This window comes from Salmo salar, chromosome ssa20, assembly GCF_905237065.1.
Source record: "Salmo salar chromosome ssa20, Ssal_v3.1, whole genome shotgun sequence".
NCBI lineage: Eukaryota > Metazoa > Chordata > Actinopteri > Salmoniformes > Salmonidae > Salmo > Salmo salar.
In genome coordinates, this window is record NC_059461.1 from 18,098,913 (window position 1) to 18,126,734 (window position 27,822).

The 27,822-nt window shown below is 40.9% G+C and overlaps 2 protein-coding genes across 5 annotated transcripts; one reads left to right on the forward strand and one right to left on the reverse strand.

Moving 5' to 3' along the window:
• The first annotated feature begins 1,708 nt into the window (after positions 1-1,708).
• Positions 1,709-17,310, forward strand: LOC123729135 (uncharacterized). Its single transcript, XM_045703016.1, has 2 exons — positions 1,709-2,338; positions 16,813-17,310. Exons 1-2 carry the CDS (start codon positions 1,783-1,785, stop codon positions 16,911-16,913), a joined length of 657 nt encoding a protein of 218 aa, XP_045558972.1. The 5' UTR covers positions 1,709-1,782; the 3' UTR covers positions 16,914-17,310.
• A 4,812-nt stretch (positions 17,311-22,122) lies between these two features.
• Positions 22,123-27,822, reverse strand: LOC106580019 (LIM/homeobox protein Lhx6). 4 transcript variants are annotated; one of them, XM_014160562.2, is made up of 8 exons: positions 27,160-27,822; positions 25,742-25,924; positions 25,401-25,522; positions 24,213-24,433; positions 23,830-23,930; positions 23,522-23,617; positions 23,123-23,352; positions 22,123-22,940 (listed from the first exon to the last, which is right to left on the reverse strand). In XM_014160562.2, exons 1-8 carry the CDS (start codon positions 27,235-27,237, stop codon positions 22,910-22,912), a joined length of 1,062 nt encoding a protein of 353 aa, XP_014016037.1. In that variant the 5' UTR covers positions 27,238-27,822; the 3' UTR covers positions 22,123-22,909. The 4 variants fall into 4 exon arrangements, with proteins under 4 accessions (XP_014016037.1, XP_014016038.1, XP_014016036.1 ...); XM_014160563.2 differs by having other exon boundaries at positions 23,172-23,352; positions 24,213-24,430; positions 27,160-27,799; XM_014160561.2 differs by having other exon boundaries at positions 23,172-23,352; positions 27,160-27,793.

The following is a 27,822-nucleotide window of genomic DNA, read 5'->3' on the forward strand; positions in this document are numbered from 1 at the left end:
TGAAATAGCTCCGTTTTGTTCATGCGTTCAGATAACTATCCGAAGGGTGACGTGCGAGCGCATTTCGTGACAAAAAATGTCAAAATATTCCATTACCGTACTTCGAAGCATGTCAAACGCTGTTAAAATCAATTTCTATGCGATTTTTCTCGTAAAATAGCGATAATATTCCAACCGGGCGACGTTGTATTCGTTCAAAGAGAGAAAGAAAAACATGGAGAATTCACATGAACGCGCATCTCCAGTGTCACTGTTCTCAGCCGGACCACTCACAAAAACTCCTGCTGTTTTTCGCCCAGAGACTGGAGAGACGTCATTCCACTTTCTGACGCCTTCTGAGAGCCAATGGAAGCCTTAGAAAATGTCACGTTACAGCAGATAGAGATGCCCTAGAAGGAGAACAAATTGTCAGACAGGGCACTTCCTGGATGGAATCTTCTCAGGTTTTGGCCTGCCATATGAGTTCTGTTATACTCACAGACACCATTCAAACAGTTTTAGAAACTTTAGAGTGTTTTGTATCAAAATCGACTAATTATATGCATATTCTCATTTCTGGGCAAGAGTAGTAAGCAGTTTAAATCGGGTACGTTTTTTATCCGGCCGTGCAAATACTGCCCCCTAGCCCCAACAGGTTAATGAGAAGTGTTTCTTTAAAATGGGATATAATAGTTATATGTTTGAGAAATTTGAATTATGAGATTTTTGTTGTTTTGAATTTGGCGCCCTGCTATTTCACTGGCTGTTGAATAGTGTGTCCCGTGGGTGAGCGAATAGTGTGTCCCACGCTAGCATCCCACATACCTCAGAGAGGTTAAAGGGACCAAATTCGGTCTCAATGACCAATTTCCAAGGGAGATAAACGAACGTCATAAGAGACTGTATCCGATACAAAGACAACAAAGGGAGAAGGGTAAGCGTGCCTTTATCATTATGGACAAACTCTTTATAGATGGACAGCTATTCCGAGACAGCTCCAAAACACCATGGCTGTACTAAATTCTACAGGGACTTCAGGTTACGAAAAAAAGAAGTATGGGAACTGTAAAAATATCTGAACATTATGAAGTGGATATGAACACACATACTCAATTACATGCTTGCTTACACATGCGGACTTATACATACACACACACACACACCTGATCTCGCTCTCTTCTCTCACTCTCCTTTTCTCTCTTTTCTCTTCTCTCCCCCTCTCTCTATTGTCGAGAACTGTTTTATAATTTAATGTGTTTATTGTTTGTCTATATTTTTTATGTATTTGTCTAGAAGTTTATATATGTTTACAACAAGCAAGGGGAAGATATCAGAATAGGGGCATTGGAGAATAATAACATATTGTACGGAATTGTAAGGGCTGTCGTCGGAAGAAGACCAAGGTGCAGCGGAGTTAGTGTTCATCTTGACATTTAATTCAAACAAAGAGAACACTATACAAAAAACAGGAAAACCGACAGCCAAACAGTACTGACAGGAAACACACTGAACAGAAACAATTACCCACAAAACCCAAAGGAAAAACATGCTCCTTATGTGTGACTCCCAATCAGCAACAACGAGCTTCAGCTGTGCCTGATTGGGAGCCACACACGGCCCAAAACAAAGAAATACAAAAAAATATAAAAAGGAACATAGAACGCCCACCCAATGTAACACCCTGGCCTAACCAAAATAAAGAACAAAAACCCCTCTCTATGGCCAGGGCGTTACAGGAATACAATTGTACTGTAGTGAAGCCGTCTCTAGAGTAATGCAAGATCTCTTTCATGATCATGTGAAATGTCACTTGTCCTGATAAAGAAAATGGCAGACGGAAGGGAGGGTGGTGCGGCAGTTGCCGCTTCTCATATGAATGCTGTTATTTTATCTAAAACATCAGGCGTACGCCGACCCCAGCTAAATAACTCATGCAAAGATTTAAAGCGCAATTATGTATTTTATCTCCAGTACATTTCCATGATTGTCAGTTATGAAGCTGCTCTACTGATAATCTCAGTGCGTCCTTGCTGGGATGACACAATCAATCTACTGCCAGAGAATATCAACACCAAACACATTGGTTCACCGTTCCACGGGAGCGGACAGTACACAGCATACCATAATGTTCTGAATAATGGCCAAGTCTACCTCGCTCCCTATTCCACTGACCTGCTTAGGCGTAACAAACACAAGTCCAACATTTATCGGAAACTGTTAAACTACCTGTTCTCTACCCTCCTGCTCTACGGGGATGTGCAGCTCAACCCTGGGCCTAACATCACCGAGCCAGCGATACTCACTGGAGTGGAAAGCAGTGGATGGCCTCGTCCACTGATCGTCGCCGCTGCAGAAGTGGGTGAGTGCTATGGTCTCATGGTTTCTCTTGACTCACCCGGCTCCAGGATGGAATTTGACTCTTCAAACATACCCAAGCCGCTATATGCGATCCCTGACTTTGCTTCTGGTACGCAAGCTGTTTTAAATAGTTCCCCACATCCAGTGCAAGCGGGTGTCACGTCCTGACCTTAGAAAGCTGTTATTTTCTATGGTAGAGTAGGTAAGGGCGTGACAGGATTTTTTCTAGTTTAGTTTTTCTATGTTGTCAGGTTCTAGTTTTGTATTTCTATGTTGGGTTTTGTTTGGGATGATCTCCAATTAGAGGCAGCTGGTCCTCGTTGTCTCTAATTGGAGATCATACTTAAGTAGGGTTTTTTCCACCTGGATTTGTGGGAGATTGTTTTTTGAGTAGTGTATGTTTCAACTCTGCATCACGGTTTGTTGTTTTGTTCTTTAGTTTATGTTTATGTATCGCATAGTTTCACAGTGTAAATAAAATGTGGAACGACACACATGCTGCACTTTGGTCCGCTTCTTCTTACGACAGCCGTGACAGCGGGAGGAATTGTTAATTGCGCTACCGAACTGCGCCTAATCAAAACAGCCTAAACCCAGCCGTCAGAAAACACAGAAAATGTAACTTTTTTCAATGTGTCAATCACTCTCGAGTCATCTGGGACCCACGAGCTAAGCCCAAGGGACTACTAGGGGGGCACTTGAACATTCGTAGTGTCATTCCAAAAAGTGATCAAATTCAACATCTTCTCACAGACTCCAACCTTGACTTCCTCTGCCTTTCAGAGACATGGCTCCATAAAAACTCTCCATATGCTGCTTTGTGCCTGGCTACAATGTTTTCAGGAGAGATAGGATTGAAGGAAGAGGAGGGGGTCTGATGATTTACATTAAAGAACATATCCGATGTAAACAAATTGAGTGGTCATGTGATAATGAACTAGAATGTATTTGCCTGAACGTTACACTGTCTCCCCAAATTTATTTTACCCTTATTTACCCACCAAAAGTGTGTTTTTTGATCAGTTTAATAACATGCTTAGGGAATGTGATTTTGGAAAGAGGTCATCTTAATGGGAGATTTTAACATTAATTATGAAGACAAGACTTGTAGGAAAACCCTTAAACGGATCACTAATACCTTTGACCTTACACAGCTAGTTAAAGGGCCAACCAGGGTGACTTGTTGCTTTAAAACACAGATTGATTTGGTGTTCAGTAATAAACCAGAGAGAGTGACAAATAGCCCAGTTCAGATAGCCCAGTTCAATATGGTAACTGGGCTATCTGATCATAATCTGACACTTATAGTCAGAAAGCTTTCTAAGAACAGGTTTAACCTCTCTACTGTTAGAAAGCCTGATCAACTAAGAATACCTAAGAGTGAATTAAATTATTTTTAAAATGCAATTAAGGGAATTAACTGGAATGATCTCTTGTCCTATACAGATGTGGAAGCTGATAGTCAGGTTTTTCTATCCACAATCCAGACTACAATAAATGGTTTCCTAAAGAAAATCAAATCCAAACCTGGCCAAAAGAGCACTCTTCCTTGCCTAAATGGAGAAATCTGGAAATTGATGAAAGAACGAGATTATGCTCTAAAAACAGCCCTAAAATCCAAATTAGAGCATGACAGACATAGGTTTACCATGTTGAGAAATAAGGTGATGAAAGAAATCAGACAGGCCAAGGCAAACTTTTTTATTAACATAATTGGTGAAGCAATGGGAAATTCTAAATTGATCTGGGAGAATCTAAAAAAGTTAACAGGGAAAGACCATAGTAACACCGCAAAAACACTAGAAATCATGGTGAATAACAATCTAACATAGAAATAGCCTTCAATTCCTACTTTATTGACTCTGTCAAGGTACTGACACAGAACCCCTCCACTGGTTTCTTGGGCTCAGTGCTAGTAAATGACACTCAACCTGTCTTCATCATAAGGGAGGTTTCTGAGTCAAAGGTGAACAAGGTGATTAGCTCAATAAAGAACTCTAAAGCCTAAGATGTGTTTGGGCTGGACTCTACCTTTCTTAACAACTACAAAGAGTCACTCATTGGCCCCATTACTAAGGTCACCAACACATCTATTGGTCTGGGGGTGTTTCCAAGGGTATGGAAGTCGGAAATCATAACGGCCATCTTTAAATCGGGCGACCCTGCTGACGTGAGTAACAACAGGCCCATTAGTATACTACCTGTGGTGTCGAAGGTTGTTGAAAAGTGTGTAGCAGAACAACTGATTGCCCACCTCAACAACAGCCCCTTCACATTACACTCCATGCAGTTTGACCTCAGAGCAAAACACTCCACAGAAACAGCCAACTGCTTTCTTCTGGAAAATATGAAGTCCAAGATGGACAAAGGGGGCGTTGTTGGGGCTGTGTTTGTGGACCTAAGGAAGGCTTTTTATACTGTTAACCATGAGATTCTCATCACAATAATTGTCCAAGTTCAACTTTTCCCCCGATGCCTTGAGATGGATGAAATCATACCTTGAAGGCAGAACTCAGTGTGTCAGAGTGAGCAATGAGCTGTCGCCCACACTTAGCTATGATGTGGGCGTGCCCCAAGGGTCAATACTGGGGCCCCTCCTGTTCAGCCTGTACAGTAATGATCTGCCTTCTGTCTGTACTGGGTCTGAAGTTCAAATATATGCAGATAATACAGTGATATATATATATGCATGCAGAGAGCAAACAACAAGCTGCACAAGAACTCACTACTGTAATGGTCCAGGTTTTAAAGTGGCTCAGTGACTTGTGTTTGCATGTCAATGTGAAAAAAACTGTCTGCATGTTCTTCACAAAGAGGGCAACAGATGCTACTGAGCCAGATGTCTATGTGTCAGAGGAGAAGATCTAGGTGGTAACTGATTTTAAGTACCTTGGCATCATACTTGATTCCAACTTCTCTTTTAAAAAGCAGGTGAAAAAGGTAATTCAAATAACCAAATTCAATCTAGCTAATTTCCGATTTATACGAAATTGTTTGACTACTTCAAATCTATGATACTCCCCCACTTAGCATATTGCTTGACTAGTTGGGCCCAAGCTTGCTGTACAACATTAAAACCTATTCAGTCTGTCTACAAACAGGCTTTCAAAGTGCTTGATAGAAAGCCCAATAACCATCCTCACTGTTACATCCTCAGAAAGCATGAGCTCCTGAGTTGGGAAAATCTTGTGCAGTACACTGACGCATGTCTTGTATTCAAGATCCTAAATGGCCTGGCTCCCCCTCCACTCAGTATTTTTGTTAAACAGAAAACCCAAAGGTCTGCCATGAGAGGTGACTGTATACTTCCCTTAAGGAAAAGCACCTTTAGTAAATCCGCTTTCTCTGTGAGAGCTTCCCATGTCTGGAATACCCTGCCAACAGACACACATAACTGCACCACATATCACACTTTCACAAAAAACATGAAGACATGGCTAAAGGTCAATCAGATTTGTGAACATAATCCCTAGCTGTGTATTGCCGCTTTCCATGTTGTCTGTTGTCTGTAGCTTGTGAGGTGTGGAAACACTTTGTTGCTTTTATGGATTTTGTCTTGTTGCTTTTTGTCCTATGTTACTCTGCGTGTGCTCACTGCGCAATGATTGTCTGTATTGTAATTGTTTTTAATAACCTGCCCAGGGACTGCGGTTGAAAATTAGCCGGCTGGCTAAAACCGGCACTTATACTGAAACGTTGATTAATGTGCACTGTCCCTGTAAAAAAATGAAATAAACTCAACTCAGTTGCTATGGAAATGCTGGGATGTGTTTTTCAATGATGTTAAAGGTAATTATGATGCAACTATGATGGTGATACAATATGGATTACAATTATCATCACGAATATTAAGGACATACGCACTACATGTTACACACAGACACTCAACCATGCAAACTGGCAGAGTTATTATTTATTTGGACTTCACACATTATAGTCTTACTCTTATACAGTCATCGTACACACTCACTAAATCACATCCAAAATCATACACATCACCCTATTCAGATTTACTACACACATAATATCTTGTCTCAATTTTCTAACATCTGTGGCATTGGCTCACAGGCAAACAGGCAAGGGAATAAAACAAATACTGCTAGAACCCATTTTTTGAATTCTAAATATCAGACATTTGAAAGCTCTAGTTTTGACCGTCATAATGCCTCTGATGGCAGTAACTTTACAAGCACTAATTATGGTCAATTTAGACTGAGAATAGTATCTAGTTATGGTAAGGGGTGAAATAAGTATAGCCAGTTATAATTGTAATGGTTTAGCAGATTATAAAAAAAGAAGATCAGTCTTTACGTGGCTAAAAGAAAAGTTATATAACATATACTGTTTACAGGAAACTCACTCTACATCCTTAGATGAAGTTCTGTGGAAAAAGGAATGGGGTGGTGAAATAATTTTCTGTAATGGACAAAGGAACTCAAAGGGTGTGATGATATTAATTAACAAAAATGTTGATCTGAATGTGCAAATAGTCAGGAATGATTCACAAGGAAGGTGGATCCTTTTGAATATGAAAGTGGACGAAAAAGAGATTTGGCTCGTTAATCTATATGGTCCAAATCAGGATGATCCATACTTCTTCGAAAACATTTATACCAACTTAATGAATTTACAGGCAACAAAGGATCTAATCATTATGGTAGGAGACTATAACACAGTGTTAAGTACCTCAATGGACTGTAAAGGTAATCACGCCACAAACTATCACCATCACTTAAGGAAATCACAAATATTATGGATACATTAGAAATAGTGGATATTTGGAGAATAAAAAATCTTGACCTAGTGAGATATACATGGAGGAGACTTAATCAAGCTAGTCGTCTTGAATACTTTCTTGTCTCTTTCTCTCTTGCATCAAAGGTTAAAAAAGTCTTAATAGGAGACAGAATGCGATCGGATCATCATCTAATTGGCATTCACATAACTCTTATAGATTTTCCACATTGACGGGGATATTGGAAATTTAATCCAAGTTTACTGGAGGACAACTTAGTTAAAAAATAAGGCAAAAGAATTTATAACAGAATTTTTCCAGTATAATATAGGTTCAGCAAATCCCTTATTGTTTGGGATACCTTTACATGTACCTTCAGGGGTCATTCAATTCAATATTCATCAATAATAAAAAAGCAGTTTCTGGCTAAAGAGACAAGACTATCAAGGGAAATCCATGAACTAATAGTACAGGTAGATAGCAATAAAAATGATAATACAGAGATACAAAATAAGTTAGAGGAAAAACAAAAAGAACTTGAGGAACTTATTCAAGAACGATCTAATGTAATCTATTACAAAAATAAAGCAAACTGGATGGAATATGGAGAAAAATGCACAAAATTCTTCCTGAATCTCCAATACAGGAACGCTAACAAAAAGAATTTGCAGAAACTTGTTACTGAAGACGGAGTCATCTATAATTCTCCGAATGATATTTTAAAAGAGGAAGCTAATTATTTTAGGTAGATGTTCTCTTATCCGTCTCACCCTCTCCCACTGAATGAAGATTGTGGTAAGGAATTCTTTCCAAATAATATAACAAATTGAAAATTAACAAATGTACAGAAAGGTCAGTGCGAAGGCCAAATTACAGAGGAAGAACTTTGAGGCTATTAAATTATTTCATTCTGGAAAAACCCCAGGGCTTGATGGCATACCGGTAGAGGTATATCAAGTATTTTTTTAATATACTAAAAGCTGGTTGATATGTGCTGGTTGATAAAATACCTGTATTTATGGGAAAGATGTTTGAAAAGGGTATTTTGTTCTTAAATTATATTGTAAATTGGAATGGTAGAGTTATGTCCTTCATGGAGTTATCAGAATTGTACGGGAAGGTCTGCTCAATCCAAGAGTACAACCAATTGATTACAGCATTACCCCAAAAATGGAGGAGGCAGGTGGCAGTGGGAGGAGGTAGGGAACTGGTCTGTCTGTCCAATATAAAGGATCAAAACTGGCAGAGGAATAAAAATAGCATAAATAGGAAAGTATACCAGTTTCATTTGAGGACCAGGATGTTGACAACTGTGCCATACAGATTGGAAAATAGTTGGGAAGAGATTTTTGATGTACTGATTCCATGGTACAGGGTGTATGAGTTGATATTGTCACGTCCTGGCCAGTATAAGGTTAATTGTTTTTGTAGTTTGGTCAGGACGTGGCAGAGGGTATTTGTTTTATGTGGTTCGGGGTGGTGTGTTTGTGTAAAGGGTGTTTGATTTAGTATTTCCAGGTTTTTGGTTGATGGTCTATGTGTTTGTATTCTATGGTTAGTCTAGTGTGTGTGTTTCTATGTTTGGTTAATTGGGGTTGGGACTCTCAGTTGAAGGCAGGTGTTGTCTATCTGCCTTTGATTGAGAGTCCCATATATTAGGGTGTGTTGGTGGGTGATTGTTCTGTGTTGAGCCTATGCTTTGCCAGACTGTTGGTTGTTCGTTTATTCTCGTGAGTTCTGTTGTTATTTTTGTGTTCATTTTGGATGGAATAAATGTTCAAAATGAACAACCGCATGCCTGCTGCGTTTTGGTCCATTTCTACCGACGACAACCGTGACAGATATATAAAACAACGCAAGATTCAAGACTTCGTGCTTTTGAACTAAAATTATTATATAGAATTCTTGCCACCAACAAAATGTTGAATATTTGGGGCATAAAGTCATCAAAGCTCTGCAGATTTTGTTGTGAGGATACAGAATCAATAGACCATTTATTTTGGTATTGCCCTCAGGTAGCCTGTTTCTGGTCTCAGATTCAGGAATGGCTGAAAATGCATAGCATTGATCTTAAATTGACCCTAGAAATAGTACTGTTAGGAGATCTGGAGAGACCGGGCCAGTCAATTACTAATATACTAATACTCTTAGTGAAAGTATTTATCTTCAACTCGCAATCTGTGGATTCTATTCGATTAGATAGATTGAAATTGTACGTTTAACATCACAGCATGTTGAAAGATATGTGTTGCGTAGAAACCCGAAGTGGGTGGCCAGCAGAGATAGATGGGATGGGCTGAGGGAAGCTGAGGGTTGGGATGGGTTGAAACAGGAAGTGGGTGGCCAGCAGAGATAGATGGGATGGGCTGAGGGAAGCTGAGGGTTGGGATGTGGAATTGGAGACAAGTGGGAGTGGAGTTGCTGTGTGGGAGATAGAATGATGGTCAAAGATAAGTTGAAAATAGTATTTTTTAAGTCAAAATTAAACAATAAAAAGTCAGTTTGAATGACACTGAGGGGCAGTGTTTTTCAACTAATGCCGGTTTTCCTGAGGCTGATGCTGTGCATAGTGCCAGACATGCACACAAACATATACAGTTGGCATTGCTGTTATGATTTTAGTTGTCCTTGATGTCCTTTGTTTTAAATGTATTATTTTATTTTATTATTTTTGCATTGTTGTTTGCTGTTTTCTTCTGTCTTTTCCTTTTTTCTCTTTAGTTCATTCTCTTCGTTGCTGGTGCATTGGGGGGTTCTTGGGGTGGGGAATGGAATTAATTGTATTTTTTATTTTTCTTCTTGTGGGGACTGTGGGGGGGGGGGGTCTCGAATGGTTGAGTGACAGCTATTGGGGATCTTGGAGGGTTCGGGTTCACGTTGGTAGATTTGTCAACGTGCCCTTGAGCAGGGCATTGACCTTGGATGCTTCTGTGTGTCGCTCTGAATGGGAACGCTCTGAATGGGAACGCTCTGAATTGGAACGCTCTGAATTGGAACGCTCTGAATTGGATGACTGGTATGATGTAGTTGACGAGCGGCTTCACTGCAAGTATATTGTATTTTTCGGATATTCAATAAATAATCAAAAATGTTTTTTTTTAAATGCAGTTAAAAAAAATTGAGTTAAGAAAATATTTACTAAATAAAACAAAATAATAAAAAATAAATAAAAGTAACAATAAAATAACGAGGCTATATGCAGGGGGTACTGGTACCAAGTAAATGTGCAGGGTTAGTTTGTACATGTAGGTAGGGGTGACTATGCATAGATAATAAACAGCGAGTAGCAGCATTGTAAAAACAGAAGGGAAGAGGCCTTCCTCTGACACTGCCTAGTATATACAGTACCAGTCAAAAGTTTGGACACACCTACTCATTCCAGGGTTTTTCCTTTATTTGTACTATTTTCTACATTGTAGAATAATAGTGAAGGCATCAAAACTATGAAATAACACTTATGGAATCATGTAGTAACCAAAAAGTGTTAAATCTAAATATATTTTATATTTGAGATTATTCAAAGTAGCAACCCTTTGCCTTGATGACAGTTTTGCACATTCTTGGCATTCCCTCAACAAGCTTCATGAGGTAGTCACCTGGAATGCATTTTAGTTAACAGGTGTGGTCCCGTGTGACTCAGTTGGTAGAGCATGGTGTTTGCAACGCCAGGGTTGTGGGTTCGATTCACAAGGGGGACCAGTACGGAGAAAAAAATGTATGAAATGTATGCATTCACTACTGTAAGTCGCTCTGGATAAGAGCGTCTGCTAAATGACTAAAATGTAATGTAAATGTGTGCCTTGTTAAAAGTTAATTTGTGCGTTTAAGCCATTCAGTTGTGTTGTGACAAGGTAGGGTGGTATACAGAAGATAGCCATATTTGGTAAAAGACCATGTCCATATTATGGCAAGAACAGCTCAAATAAGCACAGATAAACAACAGTCCATCATTACTTTAAGACATGAAGGTCAGTCAATCTGGAAAATTTTAAGAACTTTGAAAGTTTCTTGAAGTGCAGTCTGAAAACCCATCAAGCGCTATGATGAAACTGATGAGGACCGCCAGAGGAAAGGAAGACCCAGAGTTACCTCTGCTGCAGAGGATAAGTTCATCAGAGTTACCAGCCTTAGAAATTGCAGCCCAAATAAATGAATTCAAGTAACAGACACATCTCAACATCAACTGTTCAGAGGAGACTGCGTGAATCAGGCCTTCATGGTCGAATTGCTGCAAAGAAACCACTACAAAAGGACCAATAAGAAGAAGAGACTTGCTTGGGCCAAGAAACACAAGCAATGGACATTAGACCAGTGGAAATTTGTCCTTTGGTCTGGAGTCGAAATTTGAGATTTTTGGTTCCAACCGCTGTGTCTTTGTGAGACGCGATGTGGGTGAACTGATGATCTCCGCATGTGTATTTCCCACCGTAAAGCATGGAGGAGGAGGTGTTATGGGGTGGGGGTGCTTCGCTGGTGACACTGTCTGTGATTAATTTAGAATTCGAGGCACAGTTAACCAGCATGGCTACCACAGCATCCCATCCCGTCGCCATTCCATCTGGTTTGGGCTTAGTGGGACTGTCATTTGTTTTTCAACAGGACAACATGACCCAACACAGCCCCAGGCTGTTTAAGGGCTATTTTACCAAGAAGGAAAGTGATGGAGTGCTGCATCAGATGACCTGGCCTCGACAATCCCCCGACCTCAACCAAATTGAGATGGTTTGGGATGAGTCGGACAGCAGAGTGAAGGAAAAGCAGCCAACAAGTGCTCAGCATGTGGGAACTCCTTCAAGACTGTTGGAAAAGCATTCCAGGTGAAGCTGGTTGAGAGAAATCCAAGAGTGTGCAAAGCTGTCAAAGGGTGGCTATTTTTAGAATCTCAAATATAAAATATGTTTTGATTTGTTTAATATGTGTTATTCCATTGTTGTGATGTCTTCACTATTGTTCTACAATGTAGAAAATAGTACAAATAAAGAAAAACCCTTGAATGAGTAGGTGTTCCTAAACTTTTGACCGGTAGTGTATGTCTAGACAGAAAGGATGTGTGTCTGAACAGCTAAAGGGTATGTGTTTGGACTGAAAGTGGGCGTGTATGGACAGAAGGGGGCGTTTGGATAGCTGGAGGAGAGCTGCAGTACCTGCTCGCGCAGACTATCCAGTTCCCCCTCCAGAGCCTGTAGGAAGCGGCATCTCTCGCTGAGCTCGCTCTGAGCACAGTGCAGCGCCTCTCCGCTCTCCTTTACTTCCAACTGCACTGACTCCAGCGGCAAAACACACACGTTCATCATAAGTGTATAAGCAGTAAACAATCAGGCTGACACTGAAGTATTCCATTGCACCAGCAGTGTTGCATACACAAAGCAGTCATGAGTACATCTACCCACATACAGTACAATGTACACAAATACAGACAATATACTGTAGAATACTTCTACTCAGTCTTAAGAGTGATATGCTACTGAGCTCAGCGGAGATCCTTATCATTACCATGCCAGACTTCTCACTGACCTTCTTCAGGTACCAGATCTCTGAGTCCCCCTTGTTCTTACGAGCAATGCCCTCATACTGGATCCGCAGCTCAGCCATTATGGCCTCAAGATCTGGGCCCTGGGCTGCATCCACGTCCACCTGCTCGTTGGTCATACAGGCCTTCATGGAGCCCATTTCCTACAGGCACATGAGAGCATGGTTGAGGTCAACTCCATTTCAATTCAGGCACCTCAGGAATTCAACTGGAATTACAAGTGAAAATAAACCCAACCCTGATGGTGAGAGACACATTCAGTGGGCCTGGAGTTTTAAAACTGTAATGGTTGATACTGATCGGTCCAAATCAATGTCTACACACTAACGCCCAGATAGTTCAGCCGGTAGTTCATGTCAGTGTGTTGTTGCTGGTTCTATGGGGAGGCTGCCAGGTGGTGAGCTGCCTTAAAAGAGGTATCCAACTGTTCAGATGTAATCGTGTGTATGTGTGTGTGTGTGTGTGTGTGTATATGTGCATGTGAGATATCCCTTCTACTAAGGCACATGCGTAGTTGGCCACATTCTGGACACCACGCATGGCTGTCTTAACACACTCTCTGTGACTAGTGGAGCTTGCTTGATGTGTTTGTGTGTGTATGTGCACTAGTTTGACCATGGTATCTACAGACAGAGACTACAGAGAGTACAGGGTAATTTTACTCACAATCATATTTCAGTGACATTCAACATGCCTGAGGGAGAGAAACTGTACCAAATTGAAATATTTTTACATTTTAACACAAATACCTCTGTTACAAAAATCACCATTTGTCTATAATAATAAACATAATTGTAAGGTAAAAAATATGCCTTAGGGAAATACCATATGAATCCTTATGTTTTTTTGAGGATGTAATTCATATTTAAGAGTATGTGCAATGGGACAATCCAGAATCCAACTCTGTTTCCTGCAGCGACCCTCCACTGAACCAAAAACTGTTTGACAATGTTTGAGGTGATTAGGTTGATGTGTAAATACTCATCAGTAATAGGTGGCCCTGTTATGACTTGACCTTTGACCCATGCAGCGGAGCTCTCACCTCATCATGATTCTTCTTGAGGAAGTAGAGGTCCTCCTTCAGGCTGTCCAGATTTCCTCTGAGGGTAGCTATGATTTGGACGTGGTCTGACTTGGCCTTCCTCAGAGCAAGACAGTCCCTTTCTACAGACTGGCACAGTGGGGCCTCAGCCTCCCACCTTGGTAAACAGATAAATCGCCACATACTGTGAACATTGCTGCATTCCAACATTTGACTGTATAAAATCAGTACATTATTAATACTTACAGACCTCGACACAGACTGTACTCTGGTGCCTTTTGACTTGTGCTTCACCTTGCCAACTGCAGATACCTCTGAAATGGATGATGTCTCCTCTCCTATCATGGCCAGTGTGAACTGATGGCCTCCTTTCTGTCTGTGAGCGCTGTGGGAACAGGCTCTTTTTTTCTCAGCATGACAGAGAGGTCATTTATCCAAAGTGCAATGCAGTTTAGCACTCCCATGTGAATTTCTCAGACTGGGAGGTAAAAGAAAAGCCCCTATAAGTTGGCACTCACTTGACCCTGAAGTCATCGGCGGCCAGCTTGGCATTATCAATCTCCAGCATGAAGCGAGCATTTTCCAGGTTCTTCTTTCTCACCTGAGGAGTAGCAGGAAGGAACATATTTACTTTAAAGTTAGATACTAAAGCACATAGGTACCCATATGTAAGTGTCCCATCGCAGGAAAGCGAAGACGGATCGAATGTAATTGTGAAAGCAAAATGTTGAGGAGCACAGCAGAGCGCATACATGAGACGTTTATGGAATAGGTCTACACAAATGTAAACAATAATTGTGTGTATTGTAAGCTATAATGGTACACAGTTACTGACTGGCTGATTCCATATATTTATCATTACGGCCGTGTGAGCGCTGACCTTCTCTCCAATGGCGTGAGCATGGGCCATCATGCCTTCGATATCGTGACCTTTGGGCACCCGCTCCAGCATCAGTTCTTTGATCTTGAGTAGAGGATATGAGAATCCCCAGGTGAGCTGGGCTGTGTCACCGATGGACAGGCTCAAAATATCTGTGTATAGGGCAGAGCCACCATGGATGTATCCAATCAAAATGATCCACTACTAGAGTGAAACGGAACACCCTAGAGCAGTGTTTCCCATCCTGGTCGTTGAGTACCCCCAAAACAGTACCCATTTTTATTAGAACCCTGGACAAGCACACCTGATTCAACTTGTCAACTAATCATCAAGCCCTCAATGAGTTGAATGATGTGTGTTTGTCCCGGGCTACAACTTAACTGTTGGGGGCACCCAACGACTAGGGTTGGGAAATACTGCCCTAGGAGGGGTGAAAAATTGGAAGTGTCGCCACAATAGATTACATACTGTATATCATTGTTGAAGTCCCCTAAAATATTTTTCAATCTCATCTCTTCTTTCTTAGCTCAATCAACCGTTAGCAAATATGGAGGCTAACATAACATCTCATCATCACAATGTTAAAACACCACCAACTGAACAAGTATGACACAAATATAGAAATACAATAGACGTATATTAATAAAACTACAATTCTACCAAAAGTCAAGGGCTAGCACACCAGTGATGGAACAGTAATGCTAGCGCTAAAGTAAAAAGCCAAAGAAAGGAGTCACACAGACAGGCTCTACTGTGTGGTGTTCAGACCGGATCAGCAGCACTGCCTGTGAATTTGCTTCAAATCTCAGTACAGTAACAGCATCTGTTCTGTCTGACCTGATTAGCTACAATGGAGAGTGTAGCTAGGCCAGACGGGGGGGAAATGGCACACACACTGCACAGGGACTCCTGTTGAGCCTTAGCACAATACAGAGAAACCTAAAACAACTACTTTAACTGAGGATGGGCTGAGGGCTGAGGGGCTAGAGAGAGATGAGGTGGAGGACAAAGGAAAGAAAGGAGAAATCCCAGAGAAATGCTACCGAGATGGGCAGAGGTTGGAGGTTAGGTTGGGACTAAGCTCTGGCTTACAAACACACACAAACTGGACCTAAGCATTGCAAGTGTAGGTTTCGGTAATGTCTATCTGTGCCTGACTGCAGTCCTTATCGTTGACATCTAAAACCTCTCAGATTGAACAACATCTGCATTAAACAATAAAAAAAGGGTTCTTTTTTAGTCATATTTGGAAAGAAGTGAATAACCTTGAAGTGGTTCCCTGGGGCATACATGGACCACATGAGGAAATCTGAAGTCACGAGCAATAAAAAACGAAATGGTTAGGATAATTAAGATGTTAAGGTTACTGGTTACATTCCTACAGCTGTAGTCTGGACGATCATAAGTAATAGTCAACACCTAAACACAGTGTGGAGACAGACCTATTTACATACCCAATATAAGAAGTTGATAGGGATTGCTTTTGACTTAAGGAAAGAGTGTCACTCAGTGGTAAAAAAAAGTGTCTATTGTATTTATGGGCAAATATATTCCTTTTCTGAAATAGCAAAACTGATTTTTATTATTTAGATGCATTTTAATTAAACAATTTAGTGCAATAGAGAAATCAAATACTTTGTAGGCCTAATCATATGTAATTAAACTAGAAATCAGATACTGATTTCTAGGGGAGAGTGGGGTAAGTTGAGCCAAATGGTTAGTTGACGCTTGCTGGAGACTGCCATTATTTTTATATTTTGGATCCGCAGGTCTTATTATGTTATTACATGCCTGTTTAGAAGTGCCTTTTAATCACGTTTTGCTGTGTTGTTTACAACGATTGCCTTTTACTTAACTTCTGACATTCTCACGTGTGAAATCGAATTGCATGAACTACTTGTTTGCTTGCATTGTGTGCTGTGATCCCAAAATTGACATGGACTACATTGATTTGAGACAGCTGTTGCCAATTCCTTATCACCTCCTCCCTCCCCAAACAAATTTCTAAACACGCCCCCAGAACTAGAGTTAAAAGGAACCGGAACTTACTTTTGGCACGCAATTTGGACCAGAGACTTCTCGACCAACAAATGGCCACCTTGTTGCATCTGCTCGCCTGCTTTGGGATAAAGGCAAATCACAACTCTATCAATAGCACTAAGGAAAGTGCTATTTTCGAAATGTGTGACGCACTACTAACGAAAGTGCTTATTTAAAGCATATGGGTGACTCCAGTTGTTGGCCAGTACATGTTGTAATTCTATGTTTTGTGTGCCCCGCGACTACAGACACAGGGGACACGCCCGATGCAGCAGCGAGAGGCTACAACCAATGCTACCACGTTGCCGGGCTGGTGCGGAGAGCGGGACAGCCGGTGACCAGCCATTGACTACCAGACCAGCCATTGACTACCAGACCAGCCATTGACTACCAGACCAGCCATTGACTACCAGACCAGCCATTGAGTACCAGACCAGCCAGTGACTACCAGACCAGCCAGTGAGTACCAGACCAGCCAGTGACTACCAGACTAGCCATTGACTACCAGACCAGCCATTGACTACCAGACTAGCCATTGACTAATGACCCCCGCTCAGGAGGTAGAGCCGAACGAACCCTGCTCGGGTAGTACCAAATGAACGAACCAACATTGGCCACCGCTCTGTGAATCAGCTGCTGTAAACTTTGCTCATAGTTAGCCTATAGCCCTGAATCCTAGCCCCTTTTTTATGTAGTGATACTGTCATTGTTAAAGCTGAATTTATAATAAAGAACCTTTGCTTGTACATTGGCCAGTGTCTGGTTGTTGTTTGCCGTGGGATTTTGGAACTCTGCATTTGACATACCTATACGAAAGAGGCTATGATAGAGTTGCATAGACACACAGTGACATGGAGTCTGAGCTTGCTAAACATATCAAGAATCTCATGGACCAGTTTCATGGGCTTAATAACCTCAAATGCAGAGAACTTGCCTATGAATTGGCACAGCGGAACAACGTCCCAGACAACTGGTCAAGAAATGGAAGGGTAAGTGATATTGAACAGATCTATATCTGAATGTAGGCATACATTTAAGATTATACAATATACCACACCCCCATTCCATGAATTAAACTTCGACCTACTGTCACAGGACATCACGCACTTAACCCGAGGTCGGCTCAACCTACCCTGTCCCTATGCTCAACTCACCTCATACCAAGAGACCACTTTTTTTTGGAAAAGCTATGTTTTCAAAATGTATGTTTACATGAATTCTGATTATTTCCAGGGATACACATCCTGAAATATATGTAGATATCTTTGTTAGAATACTTAGCTTGAAGTGATACTGAATGTAAAAAAAAAAAAAATGTCTCAACTTACCCCACTCTCCCCTAATTATGTCTGAGAGGGCAGGGGTATATTCTGTAAGCTAAAAGGCTGTTTGGAAACGTCTACTCCCCAGTCTTCCAGATGCCTGATCCCCGGTCCCTGCCAGAACAATACAATTCAGCAGCCACAGCCGGGATGATGCTTCCAAGATGTTACCAGTGAATTATAGGGTAGTGAGTGTAGCCAATCATTAATCAAACTCAAGTACTGCTTTACAGTTGTAAGATGTCACCCTGATAAATAAACACATTTTTGACTCACGCTGAAGTTTCATATTTATTTTTGCAAAGTGGAGGGTGGGCTTTGAGCCAAAGTTAATCATTTGTGTTAGCTATTTCCTCAGTTTTCCTCAGGGGTAGGCTACTCCTCATGTTGAATTCACATCTGTATGGTTCTTAGTGTAGTACTGTGTGCTACTGTAGGAATCTAAGCTTATGCTATTTATGTTCTAGCATTTAGACTCCACTGTGTACAGTCTACATTTTTAGAAGATTCTCACATTTCTCCCATATTTGACAAAAATGCACATGCGAATGACTGTAATGCCGTTCAGTATTTTTTTTTAAACGAACTCGACACAATGTCCATAAACATGATGCTCTTGGCCTCAAAGTGAAGTGTTTCTCTCAGCACTGCTCTGCTATAGACCGTTGCGGTCTGGTTTTCAACCACTGGCCCTCAGCCAGCTAGTTTGGGTTTCAAAATAGAGAGTGGGGTTGAACTTCCTTCATGAAGACATTTCTTCTGTCTTGTCACAAAAGCAACTGATGAATAACGCTACATGTCAGAAATAACCTTAAATGCGAGGTTAAAGTACAACTATAGTGTTCCAACAACAACATTTCTCTAATGCTTAAAAAAAAGCCACAATCACCCCATATTTTGTGTTGAACTTGCATGACTGGGAATCCCTGTATTATTCTTGATATCCGGTGTGAATACTCTGGGGGGAATGACAGAGAGAAGCCTTTTAGCGAGGTCAACAAGCTGAGGCATTCCTAGAAAAATATACTTGCCTTTTTACTAGCCCACAGTATTTCATCATTAGTACCTATGTTAGATAATCTAAGCCCTTCTGTGAGCATTATTCTTGTTTTTGTCATTAGCTGTTCTCTGTACTTCATTGTGATACGCTGTATGGATGAGGGTTTCTCACAACAGAAAAAAAAAATGCACATGCAAAAAAAGCAGGCGGAGAATGAAAATGAGACTTCAGAAATAAATGTTGTATTCGGAAGAGGAAGAGGAGGAAGATGAAGATTCTCTTAGCACCCGTCAGCACACTTCTGTTGACTGTTGCGAGAGCTGTTGAGTGCTGCTGATCAGTATGATGATGAATAGCAGGAGCAGTGATGTGATGTGAATACGCAGCAGAACAGAGACGAGAGGTACTGTAGATGTAATTGCTCATCAGTGGAGCTACGCTGTAATTCTGAAAGAGGAATCCTGCAATCAGAGGCCTATTCATTAGCACAGGGGCCTCATTTCATCTGTAAACACTTGAGCCCGCCAATCACAGGGCAGACGCATGACATTATGACAAAATGAGAGTTCTAACTACCAGAGATGCTTGTGCATGGAGAACCATGGCTCTAAAACCTCTATTCTGTCTGTTTCACGCTTTCATGCTTTTAGAGAATTTGATTTGACAAAAAAAACATCTAATTTGCGTTTATATGTCATTTAGTTGGACTGTAGCCCAGAATATGCCTGATTGATAATCATCTGTTTATTATTCTACACAAAGGCAGTTCTTTGCATGAAATAAAATGAAAAGGTCGTTTCACAGATTACATCTAGTAAGGTTCAAGAAAGGCAAATCAGATACACATAGCTGATAGCATTGCTTATTGGTGGTGTCTCGTAAAACCAGTCACATCAAGGAATTAAGATTTTTTTTTCATGTCACTTGGTTTGATTGTAAAAGCATAACCAAAAAAAGTGACTTTGAATATAATGTAGAGACAAAGTTATACAATTTGTATTTAAAAATAATCATTATTGAGTAATTAGAATGAATATTAAAGTTCCAAACTGTTCAACTGTTGTACCTGACTGTTCCTCTTTCCCATCTCTCCCTGTAATCGACCACATCTTGAGATTCCGTTTCCTCCTCCTTGTCTTTGTTTAGATGTGTCAATGTCCACTTGGTTGCTCCACTGATGTTGGGCGGGTTTCGTATCTCCCCTGATCCACACCTGGCTCAGTCAAAGCATGCCCATCTCTAATTAAATCTTCAATAGTCAAATCAGAGCACAAGGGAAGCCATTGTTGCTGCTTCTATCTACAATATATACCCCTCTTTTTACTGTAGCTCTGGTTTCTGTGTCCCTCCACACACAGTGTCACTGGGTCAAGAAAATGCAGTCATGTATCTAACATTCTTTGTCTCCTAATGCAGCAAGAACGTGTTCTGGGTAGAAATTTCCCATAAGCATATATCTAGGATCAGCTTACTCTCTCAATCCTATACCTAAACCATTAGGAAGGAAAATGCTAACCTGACCTTAAATCAGTGTCAAGGGGAAACTCATCTACTCCTACTCCCAAGAGCACCAATGGTCAGTCGATTGCTTGGGATGATGTGGTTATTGGATGTATGCCCTCTTGTGGTGAAGAGTGGTCCTTCTGTAGGTTGATGCCACTAAACACTGATCTAAGGTCAGTTATGCATTCTCCCCTTCCTAATGGTTGAGGATCGATTGAGTAAGACCACGCTGATCCCAGATCTGTGCCTGCAGGAAACTTTGATAATAGAGGGCCGGTGAGGCTGGATGTATCTTCATTTCAATTGGTCCCATTGGCCTTTACCAATACACTTAAAACATTTGGAATCCATGAGATTCTCAAACAACAGACAGAAACCTTACAGTACATCCTCTTCTTGGTCAAACATACTTTGCTGGTGCTGTCATGCATCAAATTCAAAGCACATGTCCCTTCATTGAATGCCAACAACAAGATTCTTTGATTTCAAGTGATTTCCCTCTGACAGAATTACAGAGAGAGAGGTTGCGACTGGGATGCCAGATATGTGAGCTCCAGACAGAGATGTCTGTTGCTGATATTTTAGCATGGAATGATTGTGGTTTCCATTTGTTCCACAGTATGTGGCAAGAGTATCAGAGCTGTTTACTGGGAAGGGATTTAACGATAGTATATGTGTGTGTGTGTGTGTGTGTGCGTGCGTGCGTGCGTGCGTGCGTGCGTGCGTGCGTGTGTGTGTGTGTGTGTGTGTGTGCGTGCGAGGCCTGTCAGAGTATCGTTCCTGTCTCACTTTCATTGCATATGATAAGACCTGTTTAACTCAATGTACTATTTCACAAGAATTGTGATTATGTGAGCTGAAAACACTGTATGCAATATGAGGCTGAATAGGTTTGTTAATTGAATTACTGTGATGAATAATCCGTGTTTCACTTCAATTTTATAAGGCAAAGAATAACAGGTAGTAAAACAGGTTGAAGCATTGTACTGCTTTTTATCAAGGGGCGTTGAGCTGGATTTTTCTCTCATTTTGTCAAATTCTAAAATATCAGGGAAGACGGACCGTCGACCTACTTGAAAAGAGCATTAAAATGGGAATTGATCCAGGTAAAGTGTTAAAACAGATAACTGACTGGGGTCCCTAACAAAGGAAACGGTCAAGACTATATTTTCCTGAGTTCATTATTCAGTTTGTTTGCCACAAATGCAGCTTGAGTGCTGCCAATCAATACAACAATTTCAGATTAACACAGTTAAATGGACTTATGGAATTAAACAGAGTGCTAGATCAATACTATCCACAGAGTTAAACGCTTTAAATGGTTCTTGCCATCGGATTGATTGTTGCGGACGTTAAACACATAGGGACTAAATTGGGGACCCTCAACCTGTAGCTTGATCATTACATACCCATGAATATTGCTGTTAAATACAGGTTATAAAGGATACTTGGCCTTTACCGGGTGGCCTGATGGATTTAATGTTGTTCAATGAGTGTAAGGTGCTTCTATCAGTGGGGTGAGTGGGTGGGTGGATGTGTGCACGCGCATTTGTGAAATAATCATTTAAAGTGTGTATTTTATCTTCAGCACAGCATTCTCCCTATTACACAAAACGATGGGACTTAAATCCTTAACGTAAGATTATGGGACTTAAATCCTGTCATGTCTGGCTGAAAAACCAAAGTGTTTAATTTCTATGTGAATTTACGTGAAATTATCTATTTTTCCAACACTCTTTCAGGCACATTTTATTACATCGGTAAAGTATGTACAATTTACAATAAATGATTTCTTTCATTTGAAAGCATTTTTAAAAGTGCTTCTAGGTGAAGTATCTTTTTGAATAAATAAATGGACACAAGCTTTCCATTTCACAAGCGAAATAAGTAAATACAACACACAAGGCCGCCTCTCTCTAAACACACAAGATCAGAAGAGTCTTCATCCTCACCTTACACAGAAATATGTAGTCCATGCATGGGAGGGTTTTATACAGGAAAACAGGCAGACGGAATAACAGAAAAAAGTCATATTTAAAACAAATGGAATTGAAACATGAAATACCTTCAGGACTATAAGTTGATGAATAAGACAATGAAAAAATCTGAATCCGCAGGGATTGAAATGAGATTTTCTGTTGGAAGAGTCTTCCTGTTCCTAACCCTGGTCCTGGAGATCCAACTCATTCCCTGTCAAGGAATGGGTGGTGTAATCTGGTCCTGATGATTACCACATTTGTATTGAACTGGGATGTTTTTCCAACGACGATCTAAAGTCTAGCTGCCTTTATAAAACCGTCCATCCGTTTGAATATGTGATATCTCCACCTCTGCATACTATGGAGACAGTAAAAGTCCTCTTGTATAGTAAAATGGAAGAGACAAATGTTGAAATGTTCTCAAAGTTTTAGGATGGAAAGGTCCGCGAGAGAGACGGCTTGTGGAGGAGGTGGTCTCAGGGGCATTACTTAGTGGCTGATGGGCAACTGTGGTAAGGTCATGCCTGGGTGGATGAGGTGGTTAGGAGAGGACAGCATCGAGAAGGGATGACCTGTGCACAGGAAGCAACAGAAATATATATTTGTTATTAAATGCAATAAGACTAAATACATCGCACAAGAAGCCATATGGTGATGTGACGTGAACTGAAATACACTATGGGCAGAATCATATCTTTGATAATGTTAATTGGTAGAGCAAAAAAGTTGAAAATTCGGTTAGAGCCAAAGTCACCTCAATGTACATGTATGTTTTGTCCATCGAGAGGGAAGAACCAACTCACTGTCTATATATCCATGCAGAGCCAGCAGGTGTGGTCTGTCGGGACTGCTGAAGGGGGAGTAGAGGTTGTCTGGCAGTGAGGGGGGCAATCTAGAGTGGGGGTAAGGGGCGCCCTGGAGGTGACCGCTGTGCTGGACGGGAGGGTGCTTTTTATGTCTTGCTCTGCAGTTTTGAAACCAAACCTATTGAAAATGTAACATTACTTAAGATCATTGAATGGTGTATGCAAGAAGTAATCTGGTAAAGATGAATTCTTTTATCACATCATATTATCTATGTTATTACACCATACATTCATTTTCAATATGTCTAACAACATTACACCCACTAGTTTGATATTATCACACATACTTGTATGACCCGTCTGCTCAGTCCTGTCATGTCTGCCAGCTTCTGTAAGGTCTGGGTATCAGGGTTGTTGTCTTGGTAAAACTGAGACTGCATCACCTGGGAACCGAGCAAACTCAGTCATGAAGCTACATATTCAGCTGTATATTCACTGAATCGAGCAAATTCAGTCAGACAGTCACATTCATCTGAATTATGGAAAATGGAACACTAAAACTATGCCACCCTGTCACTGCGTCTCTCTAGTTCGCACACAAATACTGCGCATACTTTCACAGACACTCACACACATAAACACACACCTACCGTACCTGTAGCTGCTCAGCGCTGAAGGAAGTGCGTGCTCTCTTGGCTGGTTTTGGTTGGCCATCCTGATCAGAGGGCAAGGCTCCCTCTAAAGTGAGACCTGTCCCTAAGTCCCAGGAACAAGAAGGAAAGAAACATCACCACACAGTTTAATATTGTTCACTATAACTAACCTGAAAGAGATCGTGCACATGCAATTTGTGCAGGTGCTGGATATCAAAACAGAAATTCCTCGAGGTAAAACAAGTATGACACGAATTATGTCTGAATTCTTCCCCAATGCAGTTTCCCACAGGGACGAATCCTAACTTGAGAATATCCCATACATGGCTCATATTTGGGTACCCTGCTCCCTGACATTGTCTGAGACACCTGTCTGAAGACCTACCGTTCTCTGCCGCTCTCTGGAGGTTCTCCACCATGGTGTCGTAGTGAGCCCGACACAGTACCCTGCCCTCCACCAGACCAAACTCTTCCCCCGTGGACAGCTGCCTCTTACAGGAGTAGCAGGCGAAGCAGGCCAGGTGGTACACACTGCCCCGTGCCCGCCGTACCCAGTCAGTGGCATACACCTGGCGCCCGCACTGGCTACACTTGGTGCCAAACCTACTGTGATGAGACAGAGAGGAGAAGGGGGCATTTTTAGTAGTCTTTCACTGCTACTAGTTAAAGTAAATGTGTAATCAAAGGAAATGTTGTGCAGGCCAGAAATAGAAAGAAACTCTTATTGTAAAAGATTATCAACAGCATTGCTTTTCCAATCTAATTTCACTTTAGTCAAATATAACTGAGCCTACTGTTAATTAAAACAATAATCGCAGCAGCAATAGGATAACAATAGCAATATAATTATAGAATCATGATAATATAACAATAAATAGTGTTTAATTAGTTGGCATGCTACAAATAGCCTATAGAGCGCCAGTATATGACGAAAATGTGAACTTTCTGTGAGTGAGAAAAATAGCCCTTGATAAATTAAACAGTATTTTAGCAATGGCCCTGGTCGAAGGAGGGAACGATGAATTGATAAATGAAGAACAACGAAAACGAATAGCTTAAATAGAGTGATCTCAAAGTTGTAAGAATCATGATTGAGAGCAAAAATGTTGATAATGTCCACCACATTATCAGCAAAGGCAATAATTTAAATATATCTAAAGAGAAACATTCCGAAGTAATTTTGACAAAAAAATTGATATTGGGTGTAAAAGTGTGCATATTTATGATGTTAACAGATTTGTTTTTGCTATAACAAAGGTAATGCGTGTCTATGAATTGGTGTGATTTAGACCTTACAACGACAAAAAAAAAAAAAAAAACCAGTCCAATCCTGTTTACTTGCCCCGAGATATAACGAAACACTTGCCTTGACATAATGTATTTTTTGTTTTAAATAAAACCTATATACCAACGGAACAGAATAGAAATAGGATATTCTCAGTATGGTCAATCTTAAACGATCTCCCTGCAATAAGATGTGATAAGTAATCCATTGTTTGTGAACATTAGAGCCAAACATAGAACATACAGCAGCCTACATTTTATGGAAAACAAATAGCAAAACTTACCCTACCTGAAATAATCCAATTTGCAAAAGATTTCTTTGTTTTTGATGTAGCAGCTATTGTGCTGACGTAATGATACTCTGCAGACTGAGCACTCCAGACATCCCACGTGCCAATTCAAATTGTTCACCTGCCATGAGAAATAAATACTCGTAGTAATAATAATAATAATAATAATAATAATAATAATGTAATAATAATTTGTTTGGGGTACTTATTCTATAAAATGGAAGTAACTTGAAAGATTATGTAAATATGCAGGCAACTTGTGAGGAAGAAATAGGTTTGAAATTGAATCGTAAATGATACTTGATTTGACCGGTGTAATAAAAGGCATTATAATGTTTACCTTCAGTAGGTATCTGTCCTGGATCTCTGTGCCGCAGCTGGCACACTGGTTTTTCCCGTTGGACCGAACCGGCGTCGGGGAGGCCAGGGTCGGAGGCGAACACATAGACGGTGTTACCGGAGGACTGGGCAGGAAAGGAGCCTCTACTTTCACATCCTCGTGAGGCTCCCCGTCGGAGTGAGACTGAGGTTTGGGATAGATTTTTCTTGTCATAATCTTATAGAGAGACCTGGATGCAAGGCAAAAGGCCTATAGACTCGTATGAATTACAGGACACATGGCACCGTACAAGACAAGCCCTCATAGGTTACAAGAAAACAGGCATTGCATAGAGTAGGCCTGAATGCAAAGAAAGATCGAATGAAATGGGCTTACTACAACATTATGCTACTGAAAACAAAACTTCAAAGGCCTGTCACAAATGTAAACTATGAAAATGGGGTTGGGAAATGAAAAAAAGGGAATCCAATTTCGGCCAAGTCTCCTATGATCATGTCGAAGTTCCTATTTTGATTAAATAAAATCGTTAATGTCTTATGTTTTAATAACTCACCATTATGAAGCTATTCTGTTTGTGGAAAAACAGCCGTGTAGATGAAGCCTGGAGCTGCGACTGAAGTCTGCTCTGCGCCCTGCTCTGCTTTGCGCTTTCGGCTATGCATCCCTACCAGCCCATACCTCAAGCTATATCCGGTGCAAAACAATGAATAATACTTTCTCAGGCATTTAAATCCTGGCAACAAAAGATAATTTTGATGAAGCAATTAGAATTAGGATTTCTTTTCCCCTTTATGCACAACCCGTAGGCTACCTCCTAAAATAATCGCATAGTCTAATAGTTCCCATGCAATCGAAAACACTGAAAAGATGGACTACCTGCAATTAGTGATGGCTTCAAATGCTCGAGATTAGAGGCAGCCAGGGTGTCAATTTCAACTGTCAATCAGAGAAGGCATCGCGCCACCAGAAGAATTGCATATTTTAATTTTAATAGCCGTAATCGAAAATCGAATTTCTGTACACAAGACTAGGATGTGAAGAGCCTCTTGAACGTCGCACTATTCATAGGAGACAATGTACATAACTTGAAACATAAAGGAGCGTGATTGTCTCGGCTTCGCTTATGATAGGCCACTTGAAGCTCTCTTGGTGATTATAACGGTATTCAAGAGTGCCAAAAATCTGGGTTTGGGTGGGATTCAGAATCCATTTTGGCCTTCGTTTAAACGAAATTACGCTAGCACAAATGTGAAATATCTATATAATTGTCATTAAACATAGGCTGGAACGTGGAAAACAAAAAGCCAATCCACTAGGATATTTCAGAGAGCAGCGCAAGCAAATAAGTATTCACTTGTAATGAGTCGATAGGCTATAGAGCATAGGCACATTTTCAAATGATATGTCATGTGATGTACCTGATCAACGAAAACATTGTCCAATAAAACTTTGTTCTCCTCTGGGTGTGGGGACAGAGCTTCATTTTTCCAGTACATGCAGGAGACCCGTTAACACTGTTCAGAGGCAGGCGGTATCCAAATCGGTCCCGGGATGGGTTCAGTAGCGAATTATGATTTTACGCTTGAAAAATTACAAACAGCAAAATGCATTTTCCCTGGCTCGAAACTCCATAAATATACGTTGAATTATCTAGGACAGTTAGCCTTTTTTTTGTTTATCTTACTGTCACTGCCTGTTGGTGTTTATTTCCAAGATACAGTTCTTTGCATTGTGTTGTTGAAGCTGCAGCCACTTTCTCTGAATTAGTCCAAATCGAGTGAGCCGTGGCGTGCGATGTATCGGCATGCGCTGAGTTGGGTAGGCCTATCCCGCGCGCTCCCCTCTGTGTCAGTCGGTGCGTTCAACAAATTCAGCGACCGGTGTCCATTCAAGAAAGCTCTTGAGCGGCTGGGGACGGGCAATAACTGGTCCTTCAGGCACTCCCCCTCCACCTCTTCAAAATGGAAGTTACTCCCCGTCTGCTTTGAGAAGAATAGGAATAGGTGGGTGGCAAAAAGAGCAGAATTCATTTTTTTGTTGTTGCATACAACAGATGCATAAATATGAGATATAGCATATAC